At 40.6% G+C, this 17,908-nt stretch overlaps 1 protein-coding gene across 1 annotated transcript; it reads right to left on the reverse strand.

Annotated features, from left to right (window-relative positions):
• Nucleotides 1-4,255: 4,255 nt before the first annotated feature.
• Nucleotides 4,256-14,880, reverse strand: LOC133455063 (beta-1,3-galactosyl-O-glycosyl-glycoprotein beta-1,6-N-acetylglucosaminyltransferase 4-like). Its single transcript, XM_061733893.1, has 3 exons — nt 14,416-14,880; nt 14,265-14,324; nt 4,256-7,497 (listed from the first exon to the last, which is right to left on the reverse strand). Exon 3 carries the CDS (start codon nt 7,494-7,496, stop codon nt 6,177-6,179), a length of 1,320 nt encoding a protein of 439 aa, XP_061589877.1. The 5' UTR covers nt 7,497; nt 14,265-14,324; nt 14,416-14,880; the 3' UTR covers nt 4,256-6,176.
• Nucleotides 14,881-17,908: the final 3,028 nt, after the last annotated feature.

A 17,908-nucleotide genomic window follows, 5' to 3' on the forward strand; every position in this document is an offset into this window, starting at 1 on the left:
TCATGAGCCCATGGCCTGGGCTGATATCAGTCCTCCACCACTGTGCTTGTTATGAAGTGCGTTGATTTGTGACTGATATGCTGAAGCTGGTTCTCACCAAAACCGTGCCTTGTGGCCAAATGGGTCAACGTTACTAAACATTTATACCACACTGCCCACTTCACTCCCCACTTGCCCATCCCTGTTGGTGGTTATCCTCTGCATTCCTTCGTTCCCTCTGGACTGAGGTCCCTGATGCCTGACAATTTTAAACCCATCCAGTCGTCTCTCAGCATGGAAACCTGGCTATGGTGCTTTAACTTCATGCTGCCTCACCTTGTGTGTATACGTATGTATGTCGATATATATATATATATATATATATATCTGGCAAAAAAAAAAAAAAAAAATATATATATATACATATATATATATATATATATATATATATATTAAAAAAAATATATATATATATATATATATTTTTTTAATATGTCACATATTTATTCTATTTATTATTATCTATTTACTATTGCTGAGAGACGTCTATTAAATATATATATATATATATATATATATATATATATATATATATATATATATATATATATACATATATATATATTTAATAGACGTCTCTCAGCAATAGTAAATAGATTTATGCTTTGGGTTCTTACCAGCATGGTATTAACCATTAATATATGTGCAGACAAGGTAAAAGAAAAAAAAAAAAAGAATTAAACAAAGCTGTTTAATTGCAATACATAGAAAATGCTAAAAGGCATTTTCCAAAGATTAAACGTATCCCTTTCGGTACTTGTGAGCACAGGAAGTTGAGACAGCAAATATAACAAAACATCTGTTTGCAGTGCAGTATGCATATTTATTAAAGCCTAAAGCTTAACCCATCCAAACACATTGATTTATTCCCTTTTTTACAAAGGAAATATAAACATGTGTTCTTCCACAATTTCCAGCAATCCATCATTGTTTCATTGGTTTGGGAGCAGAAAATGTAAGAATATTTTAAACCCTGAGAAAGGAACCCAACCTCTCTAAATTAGAAAAAAAGGAGCAGGCTCCTTAAGTGCATGCAAATAAGTTTTTTGGGGGGGTTTTAAACTTATTTTAAGCTTAACTAATGTACTACTAATGAAAACCTGCTCATTTTTTAAAATAAAACGCCATGGGTGGGCTCCAACTCACACTTTACTGGGGGAGGCTGTAGGTGTATAGGTCACATGGTTATGGAAGAGATTTCAATTTAGGTTCTTCTAGACGTTGAAAAGACACATTATACTTGGCCATTTGCCATTTTGTAAAAAAATTAGTCTATTAAGGACAAGACATGGAGATAAATGCATATTTAAACAAGCAGATTACTGTATAATTGTCAAAAGGAGCTTTCGAGTGAACTCATAATCTCATAAATCCAGTTAATCAGGCAGCACTCAAGACGCTCCCAAATAAAACACCACAGAGATTCGGATCAAGCTGGTTCCCCTCCAGGTTATCACCCAAGCCTTGCCAATAGTACTAGAGCAAGTTTATTCAGTATTTATGCAGCAAACCTGCAAACTAGTGACGCTTTTCGGTAATATTCTCCATTTGAAACCAAATGTCATTCATGTGAGTTGAAGAGCAAATTCGCAATTACACATCTTTGGTTTTACGCAACTTGCACACGCTAGAGGTTCCTTCACTGTTTAGGAACTTCAAAACTAACGATGGTGCCCAGTTGCATTGCATGAAAAACTGCCTTTATTCCACCATAAAAACGAAGCAAGGCCCGCGATGTGATTGTGATTGGTTGAAAGATTCACTTGCGTGCGTTCCAACATCCATCCATCCATCTTCTTCCACTTATCCGGAAACCGGGTCACGGAGGCAGCGGTCTTAACAGAGATGCCCAGACTTCCCTCACCCCAGACACTTCCTCCATCTCTTTCAGGGGGGTTTTGGGGGGTTCCCAGGCCAGTCGAGAGACATAGTCTCTCCAGCGTGTCCTAGAGGCATCCGATATAGATGCCCAAGCAACCTCAGCTGACTCCTGTCAATGTGAAGGGGCAGCGACTCGACTCCAAGCTCCTCCCGAGTGACTGAGCTTCTCACCCTATCTCTAATGGCGCTTTTATACTGGTACCTATTCAGCGCGACTTGACTCATTACGCCTCGTCTCGCCTCCACTCGCCTCGTCCTCGTTTGTTTTTAGACACCCAGATGAGAAGTGGGCGGGATTGGAGCGAAGCTGCTGTGACGTATTTGATTGTGTGATCTCAACGACAATAACACTAAAGATGTAGAACATGGAGGCGATGATATATACAGTATGTGCTGCTGGGTCTGAGACTTATGTTCGATATCAAGTTGAAAAATGAGAGTGAAAGAAGCTTCAAGCGGCAACGCTTTTTTTCCTTTTTGTTTGTGTCGGCGCTGCTGAAAAGTCAGTTGGGAGCAGGGGCAGAGGGGGACAGAGTGCCTGATGGATCTGGTCGTTCCTTATCGCCCATCTAGATCCCTTTTTAAGCCACCAGGTTTATGAGCATCTGCACCTCAGAGTTGGATCACCAAACAGACTTTTGCGCTGCAATTGCCTGTCGGATAAAATGAAGAAAACGCGAGCCGCTCTTGTGCTGACTCCCGCTTCCTTTTTTTTTTTTTCAATATCTTTTTATTTCACAAAAGAAAGGCAATCACAAACATCCTAAATAACAGTAGGTCTTACAATTTTCTTTTGTGCACACAAGCCAAATCTCGCCTACAACCCACCCCTCCCACCACCACCCCCAAAAAAACACAAAAACATACACACGAAATAAATAAAAAATAAATAAACTGTAAAAAAAAAAAAAAAAAAAAAAAAGTAACAGTAGGGGCATCAAAACTCAAATACCTACAGATACATAGGTTACATAAAGTAAATGACAACAATAAAACAGCAATCAGCGTACGATGAAGTTTACAATAAATGAAGCTCTAAGCCAGAAAATAATGGGAACCAAAATTCTTGAAAAAGATGGCCACGGTTATATTTTTCCAATGTTAGCTTTTCTAATGGTAGAAATGCTGTGATTTGGTCAATGAAAGTCTTAAAAGATGGAGGGGAATCGTTCTTCCAAAATAAAAGTATACATTTTTTTGCAAAGTAAGTTATCAAAATTAATATCCTGCATTTTTTGTTATGTAGTTGTAAATTATATGTGTCATTTAATAAATATAAACTGCTGCTTAAATCAAATGTTTTGTCCAGGATTAGTTGTGTTAGGGAGTGAATTGATTTCCAATAATTTTGTAAGCGGTCACATTCCCAGAACATATGCATGCATGTCCCCTCCATCTTTTTACATCTTGGACACTTTGATGAAATATCCTTTGATATTTTATGCATTTTTATTGGAGTTAAGTAGAATTTGTGGATGAATTTAAAATTAGCTTCCTTAATTTTATTGCTTGTAAATGGGAAATGTACTCTTTCACAGATATTTAGCCAGGCTTTGTGTTGTAAGGTTGTGCCTAATTCCTTCTCCCAAATATTTTTTAATAACTGAAAAGTGGATCGACCTTCCCCTGATAAGATGTTGTAGACTTCACTGATCTTTCCTTTTATTGTGTCTGAAAATAACAAAGTTTCTTCAATTTCCGATAACCCAAGTCGTAATTTCTTTTTTGAATGAGTGAATGAGTAATGCTACGAATTTGTAAATACTTAAAAAAGTGTCTGTTAGGAATATTATATTCTGATCTTAGGTCAATAAATGATTTTACGTGCATGTTCAAATTTGACTCCCGCTTCCTGATTCAAACATCTGACGGCCCCGCCCCCCGACCAATCGGTGGCGTGTAGTTTGATAACGTCAGAAACAGTCCGACTCAGCACGCTTAGAACCTCGGCGGAATAGATACAGAAAAAGTATCAACTCGGCACGCCTCCACCCGCCTCGGCCCGTAGTGTAAAAGTGCAAAACAGGGGCGAGGCGAGTCGCGCTGAGTAGGTACTAGTGTAAAAGTGCCATAATGCAGCATCCAGCCACCCTGCGGACGGAAACTCATCTCGGCCGCTTGTATCCGCAATCTTATCCTTTCGGTCTTGCCCCATACTTCTTGACCATAGGTGAAGGTGGGAGCGTAGATTGACCAGTAAATCGTGTTCCAACAAAGATGTGTTATTGCTAAGATGCTCTTTGGATATGCGATTTACATAAATTACATTTTGATTCAAATAGCGTAATTTACTGTCAGACAAGTCAGAGAACTAAATTTTTTTTTCATGAAATTGTTTGCGCTCTGTGTTTAAAGAGAAAGTTCAGGTGATATTGTTAAACAACGGTACAGAAAAAGATCCACCCAACCTTTAAGAAAAGAGTTATTAATAAGTGACAAGGATGAGAAAAAAGACATAAGCTTTTAACCAGTTTTCACCCATGTTTTAATCAGTTTGACAATCATTTTCTTAATTAATAATTTAAAATTGATTTACAAGGCACAACAAAACTGTACAAACTAGTTTGCTCATTAATGACATCATACCTTTTAACTTTCTGTTCCACCAGTGTGTTTCAAAGATTTTTGTGCAAAATTTGTAGATTACAAAGTCCCCACCACATGAAGCCATCGATTTCCACTGAAGACACAACTCCTGAAACCTCTGAAAATACTCATTTTTAGTTTGGGGTTTTCTCTCGAGAGCTGGGCTGCAGGTTGTGAAGAAGTGGAGCTCCACTTTAAACTGGAAACACATGACTAATCGTAACTGCTCTCATGTGGTTAGGAAATGGGAGTCTGTCGTGATGACTCTCCCCCCAACAGTCCAGTGAGTAAATTATAAATTTACTATGACAGGAATAAAATGAACCAACTAAATTGAATAACTGTGATGACTGAGGAGGAGGGGGATGAGAATAAAGATGCTGGTTTGACTGAAGCCCCAGCTGTTGGTTCCAGCTACAAGTGAACATCCTGACCTGCCATGGCCATTCTCACAAAAATTATTTTGATTTTGTGAGGTACATCTCATGTAATAGATATCTGGATTTGGCTCAAGAAGTACCAAACCAATCTAGCCAGGGCTTTATGCAATGACTCATGCAGGAAGCTACTAGAGCTATTACTCAAAACAGCAAAGATGGTTACAGAACTGCAGGGGTCACCTGCACAAGTTTTTACTGAAAAACCATCAATAGTCATTTATCAGCGTTCCTACACCCCTAAAGACATTTTTTTAATGTCATTTGTTAATACTGTTTTGGTTGTCGCCCTCCCTACATCATGTTTAATTTCTCTGACTGGTAGTATACCAATGTAACGGCATCTGCAGGCAGTTTCTTCTGCATCTGTTGGCATTGGCCCCTGGACATTATATCTGAATACAGGGGGGTGGGGGGCAATCTAAATCCAAGCATTTAAGAGGCTGGTCAAACAAACACGTTAGGGCCACTGGATCCACACATGGGTTCTGAGTCTTCAAGTTAGGGGAGCTGTTGGTGGGGAAGGACCAGAAAGGTAGGATTCAAGTCTTCAGAAAAATGGAGAGTCAAGTAAGATTGTCCGATTTGGGTTTGGATGTGTAAGAGACCCCCACTATGATGTCAGCCCCAAACAGACCTCAAGACAACTTGTTGGAAGCCAATTTGTGTTTTAATGCTCACTCAAAGTGGTCAGCTTGGTGCACAATCAAAACTTTGAGGAAAACTCTCTGGGGGTCTCTAAGGGTTGGGGTATCAAGTAAGGGCAAAGTGCTCTGTAGGGTGGCAGTCCCCGGTTTCTGGTAGAAAGTGGAGCTCCCATTCTTGTTTTTCATCCTTTAACAAAGTTGCCTAGTGGCTGATTTGGTATCACGCGCCTCACCCGCCACAGTTTTCGACCAAACAGATGACGAGTGAGAGAGACATTTGAGGAGGCTGGTTTTAAAAAGACAGGAGCTCATTCAGTGTTCCAAACAGGAGGTAATTTGTTTTTAATATTAAAGCATAAAAATGCACAATATCAGATACCTGTATAATAGCCTAATATAGGATTGCCCATATTACACCGTTAATGACTGCCCTGCTTTATCAAACCTACTACATATTCAAAGACAATCGGAAAGTGAAAATCAGTAAATTTCACTATCAAGCCTATCAAGTGCAAGAATAATTCCTGGTTTTTCACCAAAGGATTCTGTGTCAATCAAGACCTTTCCAGTGTAGTGTAGCTTTGAGCTAGCCCTTGAGACAACTCAGGGCATGCCCCAAATGATAAATCTTCTGTGCTTCCTCCAGTTTCTCCTCAAGGCACTGAATGAGAACGGGATCCACTTTAGGATCAAACTTATTGGCAAACCAGTGACCATAGTTGAGTAACCAACGCAATTCTGCCGCTCCAAAAATACAAACACTGCGAACGTGTTCCCCTGTGCACTGTGGGTAAATGCCCCCCTCCAAGTATTCCCACTTCACCAGCCTGGTCTTACTCATCAGGTCTGTGATGTCAGGTTGAGATCTGGGCACCGCTCCGGGGACCCCTGGCACTCGCACAAGTGTGGCCCAGAAGTGTTCATCTGGGGAGTAGGTGTCCTCCGACCAGGCCAAGAAATCCTTTGCTTCAGCAGAAGAGTCCAGGTGCAGAACAAACTGCCGTGACAGCACAAAGTATGCATTGCCAATGAACATCTCTATGCCGTGTGGCGGCAGTGTTTTTGCCTTGTCCGTTTTCACCGGCAGCTTTTGATACTCGAAACTAGCGTCTTTTAGCTCGTAGTGGAAGGAGAACCTCTGCTTCTTGAGCTGAGATGGTCGGCTCGTTTCTAACATGTTGGAGCCGTTTAACTTCTTCAGCTCTGACACCAGCTCCATGTTGGACTTGAGGGGGAAATCCTGGCCACACAGGTTGATGACGTATTTCCACTTGACCTCTGACCCCAAGAGGTCAGACAGACAATTGAGATCAGCTTTCAGGCGGCTGATGCTCGCATAGTAGACAGACTCACGCTTGCTGGCGATGAAGACATTCGGCAGGCACCGGGCCAAACCCTCCATTGCTGCTATGAACTCAGCCGATGACTTCTGGTCATAGTGGATACAGTAGATGTTACTGGGTGAATACACAGCTCTGAGGAGTCTCTCAACCATTGAGGCATATTTATGTACAACCAAAGAATAAGCAATAGGAAAATCTCTCTCCTCCTCAGAAGTGCACACTTTATTGTAACCTCTGCTCCTGGTGAACGAGGCGCAGTTCTCTGTGAGGTTAATCACTGACTTATCCTTCAACTCCACTCCTTTTTTCAACTCCACTCCTTTTGTCTTTCTAATGATGAGGGTTTTACCCACTTCCAGTGGGTCCATGTCATATATCGCTGAGCAGTTAATATCATACTTGTGAGATAGCTGATTCCCTGAGACCTTGGAGGTACTTGCAGATTCAATGACGTAGTTGTACTTGACGCTGACCAGCAGGAGCGCGGTTAACGTCAGCAGTAACAGCAGTGAAGGAACAAACTGCTTTTGTATTAGTCTCCGTAATGAACATCTTCTAGTCATTCTGTAATGAAAGAAAGAACATTTGAAGAGCAGTTAACAACCCCAGTGGGACATTAAGGTGAAAGCAAAATATCAGACATGTGGATACGGCAGATGCATCTGAAAACATTTGATCATTCTTTTTTTTCATGAAAAAGAAAGAATTTTCTTGGTTATGGCTAACCTATGATGCTAACTGATGTTACCGTAACATTCTTTCTAATCCGTCCATAATTCCTCATTTCAGATGTCGCTACTGAAACAACCTCTGACACAAGTGCAGTCAGGACCAAGCTGTAAATATGTACATTTCTGCAGCAAATTTGGACATTTTACCATGGGGTTCAGTGTGAACTGACTTGAGATTTGAGCCAGCCCCTAGTGGTCATTTGATGTACTGCACCTTTAGCCCCGCCTGGGTCAGTTTAGCACACCGGATGTAGCCGCTTGGAGACGTCACACACCCTCAGAGTACAATCATCCAAAGTCTCCATGTTTATACCACTCCGATGTCTACAGGAAGAACCTGCTGATTTCCGGGGAGATCGTTTTATTTAGTTAAATATTTTGGTGATTAAGATTCTTTATTCACGATTAAGTTAATAGATGGATGGGTAAATTCAATGAATGCATATTGTTTCATGTTCTGTTAAATTCTGTTGATTTTATTGATGTCAGCAACACATTTCAAAATAATGTGCAGATGTTTATCGCTGTGATGCTCCAACTGTTGCTCTAAGTGTTTGAGATCTGAAGAGAACTGCAGATTGTTTATTTTCACATTTTCATCCTTGCTTGATTATTTGGGATTTCTCTAATCAGGACTTTTTATTTTCATCATGCATCAAGTTAAGGGGACAACACATCAGTGTAGCACTAAGACTCCTTTTTATAGGCTCAAATTAAAGCCATACATATTTTGTATCTGTAAATAAACTTTGTACTTGTAGAAATATTTTGTGCGTGTGCAAAAAATATTTGTACTTGATGCAGTACATATTTGTACTTGTAGAAATATTTTGTGCGTGTGCAAAAAATATTTGTACTTGTAGAAATATTTTGTGCATGTGTAAAACATTTTTGTAGCTGTGGAATTAATTCGTCTGTGTGCAACATTGGATATACAAAAGCTACAAACTTTTTTTACAACTACGAATTATGGCAAATTATGGCAGTGTTTTGACGTGCTAATAATAAGAGCCAATCAGCGATCTTTGGCACAGGTTTCAAAGCGTTTCTGGAGAGCCAATCAGCACATTGCATCGCCTACTTACGTCGCCGCCATATTGGATGTGGCAAGACTGCGCTGTAAACTAATACAAGTAAATTGACTTATTTTCATAAAGCGCCTTTCTACAAAGAAATGTACGTTTTACGTCTCATTTATTCATTCACGCACGCACTAATATACTTGGGAAACAGTTAGGCACCAAATATAATATATTTAATTTTCTCAGACGGCAAAAATAAGAACTTTATTGATCCCACATAGGAGTAATTCATGTTATATCAGCTATAGAGAACAAGGTAGTGCCAAAAAAAAATATTTATCCCCCCTCACAAAAATAGAGACATATTTTTTCATCGACAAAACAAATTAAAAAAAATTCAAATAACAAAATCACATATTTGAACCATTTTTCAGACAATAAAATAACAATAACAATAAAATGTAATGTAATGTATAAAAATGTAAAATATGCTTTGTTGATGAGAAAATATGTTTCTCTATTTTTCTTATTTTTGTGAGGGGGAATATATATTGTTTTTGGCACTACCTTGTTCTCTATAGCTGATATAACATGAATTACTCCTATGTGGGATCAATAAAGTTATTATTTTTGCCGTCTGAGAAAATTAAATATATTATATTTGGTGCCTAACTGTTTCCCAAGTATATTAGTGCATGTGTGAATGAATAAATGAGACGTAAAACGTAAACTTCTTTGTAGAAAGGCGCTTTATGAAAATAAGTCAATTTACTTGTATTAGTTTACAGCCCAGTCTTGCCACATCCAATATGGCGGCGACGTCAGTAGGCGATGCAATGTGCTGATTGGCTCTCCAGAAACGCTTTGAAACCCGTGCCAAAGATCGCTGATTGGCTCTTATTATTGGCACGTCAAAACACTGCCATAATTCGCCATAATTCGTAGTTGTAAAAAAAGTTTGTATCTTTTGTAAAAAAAGTTTGTAGCTTTGTTTATCCAATGTTGCACACAGACTAATTAATTCCACAGCTACAAAAATGTTTTACACATGCACAAAATATTTCTACAAGTACAAATATTTTTTGCGCACGCACAAAATATTTCTACAAGTACAAATATTTTTTGCACACGCACAAAATATCTACAAGTACAAAGTTTATTTACAGATACAAAATATTTATGGCTTTAATTTGAGCCCATACCTTTTACTACTAATGCATCATGCTGTGGGTTAATATAGTTTTAATCAATCAGACTTGAGATGCAGGGCAATAATGGCTTCAAATATCTGTGAAATCAACACCATTTAAATAGATATGAATCAGTTTTCTGCTTATGTTGTTGAAAGGGATGGAGAGAACCACAGCGCAAGCATACTTGCCCTTCACACAAGACGGGACATTTCAATGCATCAACTGAAGTGTAACACCACATTCCTTATAGATGTTTTCTAATTATGTTGTATCAGCATACAGTTCATATTAGCATGTGGAGTGTGTAATGGATGTACGAAGCCTCGCATCAATAGCTGGAAGAAGCTTGACGGACGTGTAAAAAATGTCTGTAGCACCTCTGTTACTCCCATGTACAGATAAATGAGAAATAATAATAAAAAAGTAGCTGAGCAGAACAGTCAACCCCAGACAAGGAAACAACGTTTTTCACTACGTCATTATTTATGTAACAAAAAGACAAAGGGTTCATTTTGCCAATTCCAGGTCCTCTTTTCTTACTTCCAAAGGATTTAAAAGGCTAAGTTACAGCCAGGTGCTGGTAATTATCAGCCCTTGATCATCCGATCATCCGCAGGTGTGCAGACATCTATAAAAGCAGATGTTTAGACAGTGCTGGTCTGGAGCATAAAGGTGTAGGTGGTGCCTAGAGGGACTGCAGTAAGCCATGGTCTTAGAGAAGCAATTGCTGCTGCACACCACTCTGGAGAGGTGTATATATAAAATATAAAATCATTCCTAAACTATCTGGAGTTCAATATCGGCTCTGAAAAAGTAGATTCACAAGAGGAAAACATTCAAAATAGTGACCAATCTTCTGAGGGGTGGAAGTCCCAGCAAATACAACCCAAGGCCTGAGTGAGCATGTTACACATTAATGTCAATGACAGCACAATCGGAAGGAAACTGTAAATAAGTACAGCTTGTTTGGAGGGGTTGCCTAGAGAACATCACTTCTGTCTGAATGAACATGGATGCACGACTGAGTTCACACGACGACACCTGAACAAACCACAAGAAGAGTTTCTTAAAAGGAACCCTGGTTATTAAGACTTGTAGTCCCTAATTAGCCACAATTGTTCTCTTATACTAAAATATGTTGTTAGAAACACATGAAATAATCTAATTGCTTTAAAAATCTACAATGTTTATCACATATTTTGACCTGCGGGAGGCGCCATGTTTTACCTGCGCAATGCATTCAGGGGGCGATGACGTAGACCGGTGGCTCTGGGAAGATAAGCCGCATTAGTTTAACTGGGACAGGTATCTAAAACATAGATGAGCAGCACTCTCCCGGCCGTGGAGGCTGACGAGGGAGCCCATAAGACGTCTCGGTTCAGGCAAACTGGATCAAAGTTCTGTGATGCATGATGATGGAGATCTGCAAAAATGATCAATGTCGTGCGCATCTTACCAGTGCATTAGGCTACGGCATCTACGGCGTAGCCTACGCCATAGACGGCGTAGCCGTGGCTCTGGAGCCTGCAGCACACCGCCATCCTCTCTCGCCGCCGCCGGGATGGAGACGCCGGTGGGCAGGACGCACGTTTGGGTGGGCATAGCCCACCCCTCTCCCCCCCTAAAACCGGCCTCGGTGCTGGGTCCACCGTTGATGACAGACCAGAGGCTGAGGGGACTGGCCCGGGACTTTGACGAAACGGGAGGGGCAGACTTCGCGTCAAATAGGCAAGAACATCTTTATTTAATTTAATGACGCCAGATCTGGCTGGGGTTTTTATTGTAGCATCGGCTATGTGCTAGTTGAAACGTGTGGTCTGTTAGTCTATCTGAGTTTTAGGGTGTTTTTATAGTTCATGCTGTATGGTGCGGTACTTTTTTTTATAACTTTTTTGTAGGTGCGCCGTCACCTTAATGTTTAGCTGTGTTTTGATCTGTGTTTCTGTTGCGCTGTCACCTGTTTAGCTGTGTTTTCATCTGTTTCTGGGTGTCAAAAAAGTATACGGGGGCCAGCAGGGGCCACCGTCTGACGTCACTACCCAGAATGTAAACAACAATGGCGACCTACGGGTTAAATTATATTTTCAAATTTTATAAAAACGAAGACATCAACAAGGTTTTTTATATCACATTGTTATAATTGATACCAACATTTATCTTTTAAGACCTACATGTCTTAATAGCCAGGGTTCCTTTTAAACAATGTCTGATGGACAGATGAGACCAGCACCACAATTGGAGAAAAGTGAATACAGCATTTATTATGGTTTTGTAAAAAGCCACCTCCACAGTCTGCTGCTGAAGTCGCTGCGCGCTATACGTTGCGCCATTGTCACTCTGTCACTTACACACTCAGGGTCACCTCAGTGTTTCGCCGGGCAGCAACAGGATCTAGACAGCTTGCCGTCACTGAGTCTACCTTGAACTCCTCTGTGTTCCAGAGCCAATCTAGAAGGGTGTGGCTTATGTCCCAGCGTAGATAGAGAGGAGGAATGGCTCAGGGAACAGCACCAGCACAGGCTTCATCAGCTTCAACTATTTCCTCCAACTAATTCACCCTCTACCTATATGCAGAGCATGCCGGGACCAGGGAGGCCAGACCAGGAAAGGCCAGTATACTGCTGCAGCATTCTGTACAAGGAACCTGACTATAACCACAACTTTACTGTATTTGCTGTGTCAATGTGCTGTAATCCTGATGGAGAAAAACCCTGAGTCATAAACTCAAAGGACATTGAGCTGAAGCACACGAGGGAAACAGAACTGTGGTGGGTCCTGAAGCTGAGCAAACGCTGATGCTCCAAAACTTAGATTTTAAGATTGTTGCTTATGTCCTTACTGACACACAGACACCAGAATGCTCCAGGTCAGAAAACTGTCAAAACACCTGCCTTTAGAGGTCTGTACATCTGCTGATGATCAGTTAATTAAAGGCTGATGATGATAAGCAGCACCTAGCTGCAAGCTTCCCCAATAAATTACTATGGACACAAGGTGAAGGGGGGTAAAGGGGGTATTTCTACTGCCCACAGGCCCGGGTCTACGAGGGTGCAAAAGCATGCATTGCACCCTCAGTTTATGTGTTTGCATGCTCAGTTGAAAAGACAAAAAGAAAACAAATGTGCGCGTGTCAGCCTGATTTATGGTTCCGCGTTAAATCGACGGCGTAGGCTACGGCGTAGGGAACGCTCACCGCGTATCCTACGCCATAAGCTCTGCGTTGGTGCAACGCGAAACCATAAACCAGCCAGTGTCCGTCACTCATCTGCTTCCAGCAGTTTCCTGCACCAGCAAGACGCTGCTCTCTGCTGCTCCGTTAACAAAAAGTAACGATGGATATTCGGAAGTGGTTCAAGCACAACGACGCAAGCAAGTTTACAGGACTGTCTCAGAAAATTAGAATATTGTGATAAAGTCCTTTATTTTTCTGTAATGCAATTTAAAAAAAAAAAGTCATACATTCTGGATTCATTACAAATCAACTGAAATATTGCAAGCCTTTTTTTATTTTAATATTGCTGATTATGGTTTACAGTTTAAGATTAAGATTCCCAGAATATTCTAATTTTTTGAGATAGGATATTTGAGTCTTCTTAATCTGTAAGCCACGATCAGCAATATTAAAATAATAAAAGGCTTGCAATATTTCAGTTGATTTCTAATGAATCCAGAATGTATGACATTTTTGCATTACATAAAAATAAAGGACTTTATCACAATATTCAAATTTTCTTAGACAGTCCTGTATATTTATGGTTAAATTTATTTTTGTTGCTATGTTTTATTTTCTGTTGCTAGATTGTCTGATGGGTGAGGTACTGTAGTCCAGACTAAATGTAGCATTTCCTTTGTTCTGCAGCGATATTGCTGCAAAAATGCACTTGAAATACACTTCAAATATTCTTGTTTTGCTATTATTATTCCGCTTGAAATTATGGGAAAATGCATAATTTCGTGTTGAATAACGTGCCAGGCATGTGCACCCCCTCTGATCTGAAAAGCACCCCTAATCATCATTTTCTAGAACCGGCCCTGACTGCCCACATTTTTTTTTCTCATTTTGGCTTAATTGATGTTAACTAAATTAAAAGACATTTAGAAAAAATATATGCTACTGTTGCCTGAGGTTATATTTGACAAATATTACCATGTATTTCCACAAAAAAGAAAAAAATTGGTACCCAATATTTTTTGTAGGCTACTACATGTCTGTATATGTTAATAAAATAAAAACGTTTCTCAGTTTTAACATCTCTTTTTTCTAAACCACTTTCAACTAAATGTATTTTAAATAGATTTGAAAGTCACTGCTGTCTGAAAACATTAAGATTTACACGGCGGTCCAGCTTGTTGCGTTGAACAACTGTCCAATAAAACAAACTCACCTTGCTCCATTCGCTGACGCCGATTTGCCAAACACTTAGTGCAGCTTTTCATCAGTCATCCTGAAAGTTTTAAAAAGCGATAGTTAGGTCTACCTTTGAATAAGCTTCTTTCCATCTCATTGGGACACGTGAAGCTGCCGCTACAACTCACCGATGTCAGAGGAAATAAGAAGAGCCGACATCTATGCTCCCGGGCGGACGCGCCGCTTTTTACGCACCGATGCTGTCAAAGTGAAGTCCATGCGCAATTATAGTCCAAACATGAGATGTTCCACATTGTTATCCGATAAAAAAGGGAAACTCGGAGAAGCACAAGTGGGGATCAAGTAGTGTGTGTGCGTGTGTGTCGAAGAAGATGAAGACGCAGCGATCTCAGAAACAACCCGGAAAGAGGAGGGAGGGGTCCTCAACCTAATTATAGATTACAGGAACAGAAAAAAGTGTTAACTTTTGAGTTTTCTGCGGTCACCGCTGGTTTGATCTGATACAATTTAAACGTGTGGCTGGTAAACTGGCTTAAAAAGTAAACAAAAGCGCGAATAGGCTGGAATCTGCGCGAAAACAAGCTGGGCAGGTAAAAGAGGGGGGCGCGCAGATCAAAACGGCGAATGAACAGATCCCAAGTGACATCTCGAGGACGCTCAGCAAATTCAAGAAGAACTTCGCCCGCGGTGGCTGCTGGTTGACAGAGTGGACGACAAGGAGACATCTAGGAACAAAGTAGTCCAAGCAAACCCGTTTTTTCATTCAAACAGACCCAGTTCATCTGCAAGTGGAGGGGAAACATTCAATGCCCCCTTTGTCTGAGCTCATAATAAGCCAATCGTGACTGAGGCTTTGTGTGAGGGGAGAAAAAGAAACAGAAAACCAAGCCCAAAGGTATAATCATGACAATATTATTTTACAGATGCCAACTCACTGGCAGACGGAAATCTAGCTTCAGGTCCCCAACCAATGTTGTGGGGCCCATATGAACTAAAAAAGGGGGCATCACATGGGTTTGTCCAGGTTCCGGTGGTCATACCTGTATTTACCCATTTCATGTGTACTCTGAGGGGGCCAACTAGTCAGTTTTGTAACTTGGGGCATTTTCTATCATGTTATGTCCATTTAACCCACTTGTCTCCCTCATTGGCCCCATATATGTGGCCCACATAACATAATAATAAGAACAATAATAATAATAATAATAATAATTAATAATAATAATACATGCCAAAAAGTCTTAAAAGTAGCAACTTCCAACTGATGCACAATCCTCTTCAGGGCAGTTTCTAGCTTCATGGAAGCCCTAATTTGTTAAAAGTCCAGGGAAACGTAGGAGTTCAAACTGTGTAAACCTTTGTTAAACAACATAGTCATACAAAAAGATGCAAAGCTGAAATCATCTCAATCTGTCTGTCTGTCTGTCTGGACCAAATCTATACTATTATTTCTGTGGAGTAACATTTAAGTTTTGTCAGAAGCTTACAATGGCAATTATTTTTTACACGTCTTTGTTGCGCCCAGTACTAACATTTATTGCCATTTTGCTGCAGTTGCATGTAAAATGCTCACTTTATTTCATGATATTTACTTACCATCTAAATCCAAGACGGTTTTAATTCTGGAGTAGATCTTTAAGTGTACACATTACCAAGCCAGAATAAATGATGATGGAACACCTAAAAAAAAACATATCGCCTGGTTTTCACGTAGTAAAGGAAATTAATTTTTAACAATCCCATAATTTATTTTACAACTCTCACTTGTGTTAAGTAGCAATGTCAAAGCAATGACCTGTGGGTGGAAAAGCTTGATTTTACCACAGCATTAATCTGTTTGTCCAATTTAAGAGAGCTGTCAAAAATCACTCCCAGATTCCTTACATGAGGCCAGAGTGCCAGGGACATCAGCCGAACTGCAGCCCAAATATAATTTTCCAAACCAAATGACTTCCATCTTTTCATTAAAGTTCAGAAAGTTACATTTCATCCAAGTTTTTAGGTCTTTCAGACAGTCTAACAAAGGCTGTAGTGAAGTGTTGTTTTCTGATCTAATTTGCATTTAAACCTGGATATCATCTACAAAACAATGACAGGCAATATTGTACTTTCTAAATATAGACCCAGCAGGCAACATAAACAATGAAAACATGGGGCCCAAAATAAAGCTTTGAGGAACCCCATAAGTTAAGGGAGCTGAAGAAGAAATGCATCCATCAATGTGAACAAAAAGGTTCTCTCTGACAAGTACGGCCTGATCCACTTTAAAACCATGCCTTTGATACCAACCCATTTTTCAAGTCTTGTTATCAAAATATTGTGATCCACTTTATCAAATGCTGCAGATGGGCCCAAAAGCACAGAGTTGTGTAACAGAGTTTTTAGAGAGATTTGTAAAGTTTCCGTTTTGGCTCACTTAAAGGAGCTTGAGGCCGGATTGAGGCAGAATTTATGAAAAAAATTCGTATACGTTTTAAGTTTTCTAGTAATAATGTCAGATGAAGCGTTCCAAACCCAAAAGAATGAGCCCTCTAGTGTATCTCTCCGTTGCCTTGAACAGGCTGTGTGCTGCAAAATGTGCTGCAATTCCGGGCCGGAATTTCCCGCGCTGGGCTGCGGATGTGACGTCACATGACGCTGCATGCGCGTTCTCCCCGTTCTCCCGTGCCGGCTTCACTGTTGGCTGCAGTACCCTCGACGGCCGTCGTGGTGACGGGTGGCGCTAGAGAGTCTCATTTCTTAAAAGGAGCCTCAAGCTCCTTTAATCATATTTAGTCAGATATTAATTTTTTTGGTTTGTTTGTCTCAGTTGACCTCTTCAGTGTGTGTGCTATAGGGGAAAAACTCACTCAGCTGTCTGTGTTTACAGAAGGCTATAGCTTGGGAAGGGCTTGATTGGGTTAATTACATCTCTCTGGAATCTTCACAGCTAACAGAATCAATGGAAAGTTCACAAAGTCCCATTACTTCAGGTTTTTTCCAGTCAAAGTGAAGAAAAGATTGTGCATTTCCAGGATGCTCTCTTGGTATTGGCTGCTTTTGTGCACTCCTACTGCTCATAGAAACAATCTGAGACATCAAAAATGATTTTGAATTGTCTGGAAGAATTGGGATAGTATGAATTGAAATTTGCTGACGATACCACTGTACTAGGTCACATCAGCAACAATGATGAGACACACTACAGGAGTGAAGTGAGCCGCTGGCCAAGTGGTGCAGCAACAACAACCTCTCCTTGAATGTGGAGAAGACAAAGGAGATTGTTGTTGACTTCAGGAGAACACACACACAGCATGTCCCCCTCACCATTAATGGAGCTGCTGTGGAGAAAGTAAGCAACACTAAGTTCCTGGGTGTGCACATATGTGAGGACCTCTCCTGGTCTAAGAACACTGCAGCACTGGCCAGTAAAGCCCAACAGCGACTCTACTTCCTCCGCAAGCTGACGAGAGCCAGAACTCCAGCCTCCATCATGTGCACCTTCTACAGTGGCACCATAGAGAGCATCCTCACCAGCTGCATCACTGTGTGGTATGGCACCTGTACCGTGTCCTGCCGCAAACAGCTACAACGTGTGGTGAGAGCAGCTGAGAGGATCCTGGGAGTCTCTCTCCCGACCCTCCAGGATATCTACAGCACCCGCCTCACCCGAAAAGCCCT

The sequence above is a fragment of the Cololabis saira genome, chromosome 11 (genome assembly GCF_033807715.1).
Source record: "Cololabis saira isolate AMF1-May2022 chromosome 11, fColSai1.1, whole genome shotgun sequence".
Lineage (NCBI taxonomy): Eukaryota > Metazoa > Chordata > Actinopteri > Beloniformes > Belonidae > Cololabis > Cololabis saira.

Bases quoted from the DNA above. Each gene is read 5' to 3' on its own strand.
- LOC133455063 (XM_061733893.1), bottom strand. From the start codon at position 7,496: ATGACTAGAAGATGTTCATTACGGAGACTAATACAAAAGCAGTTTGTT.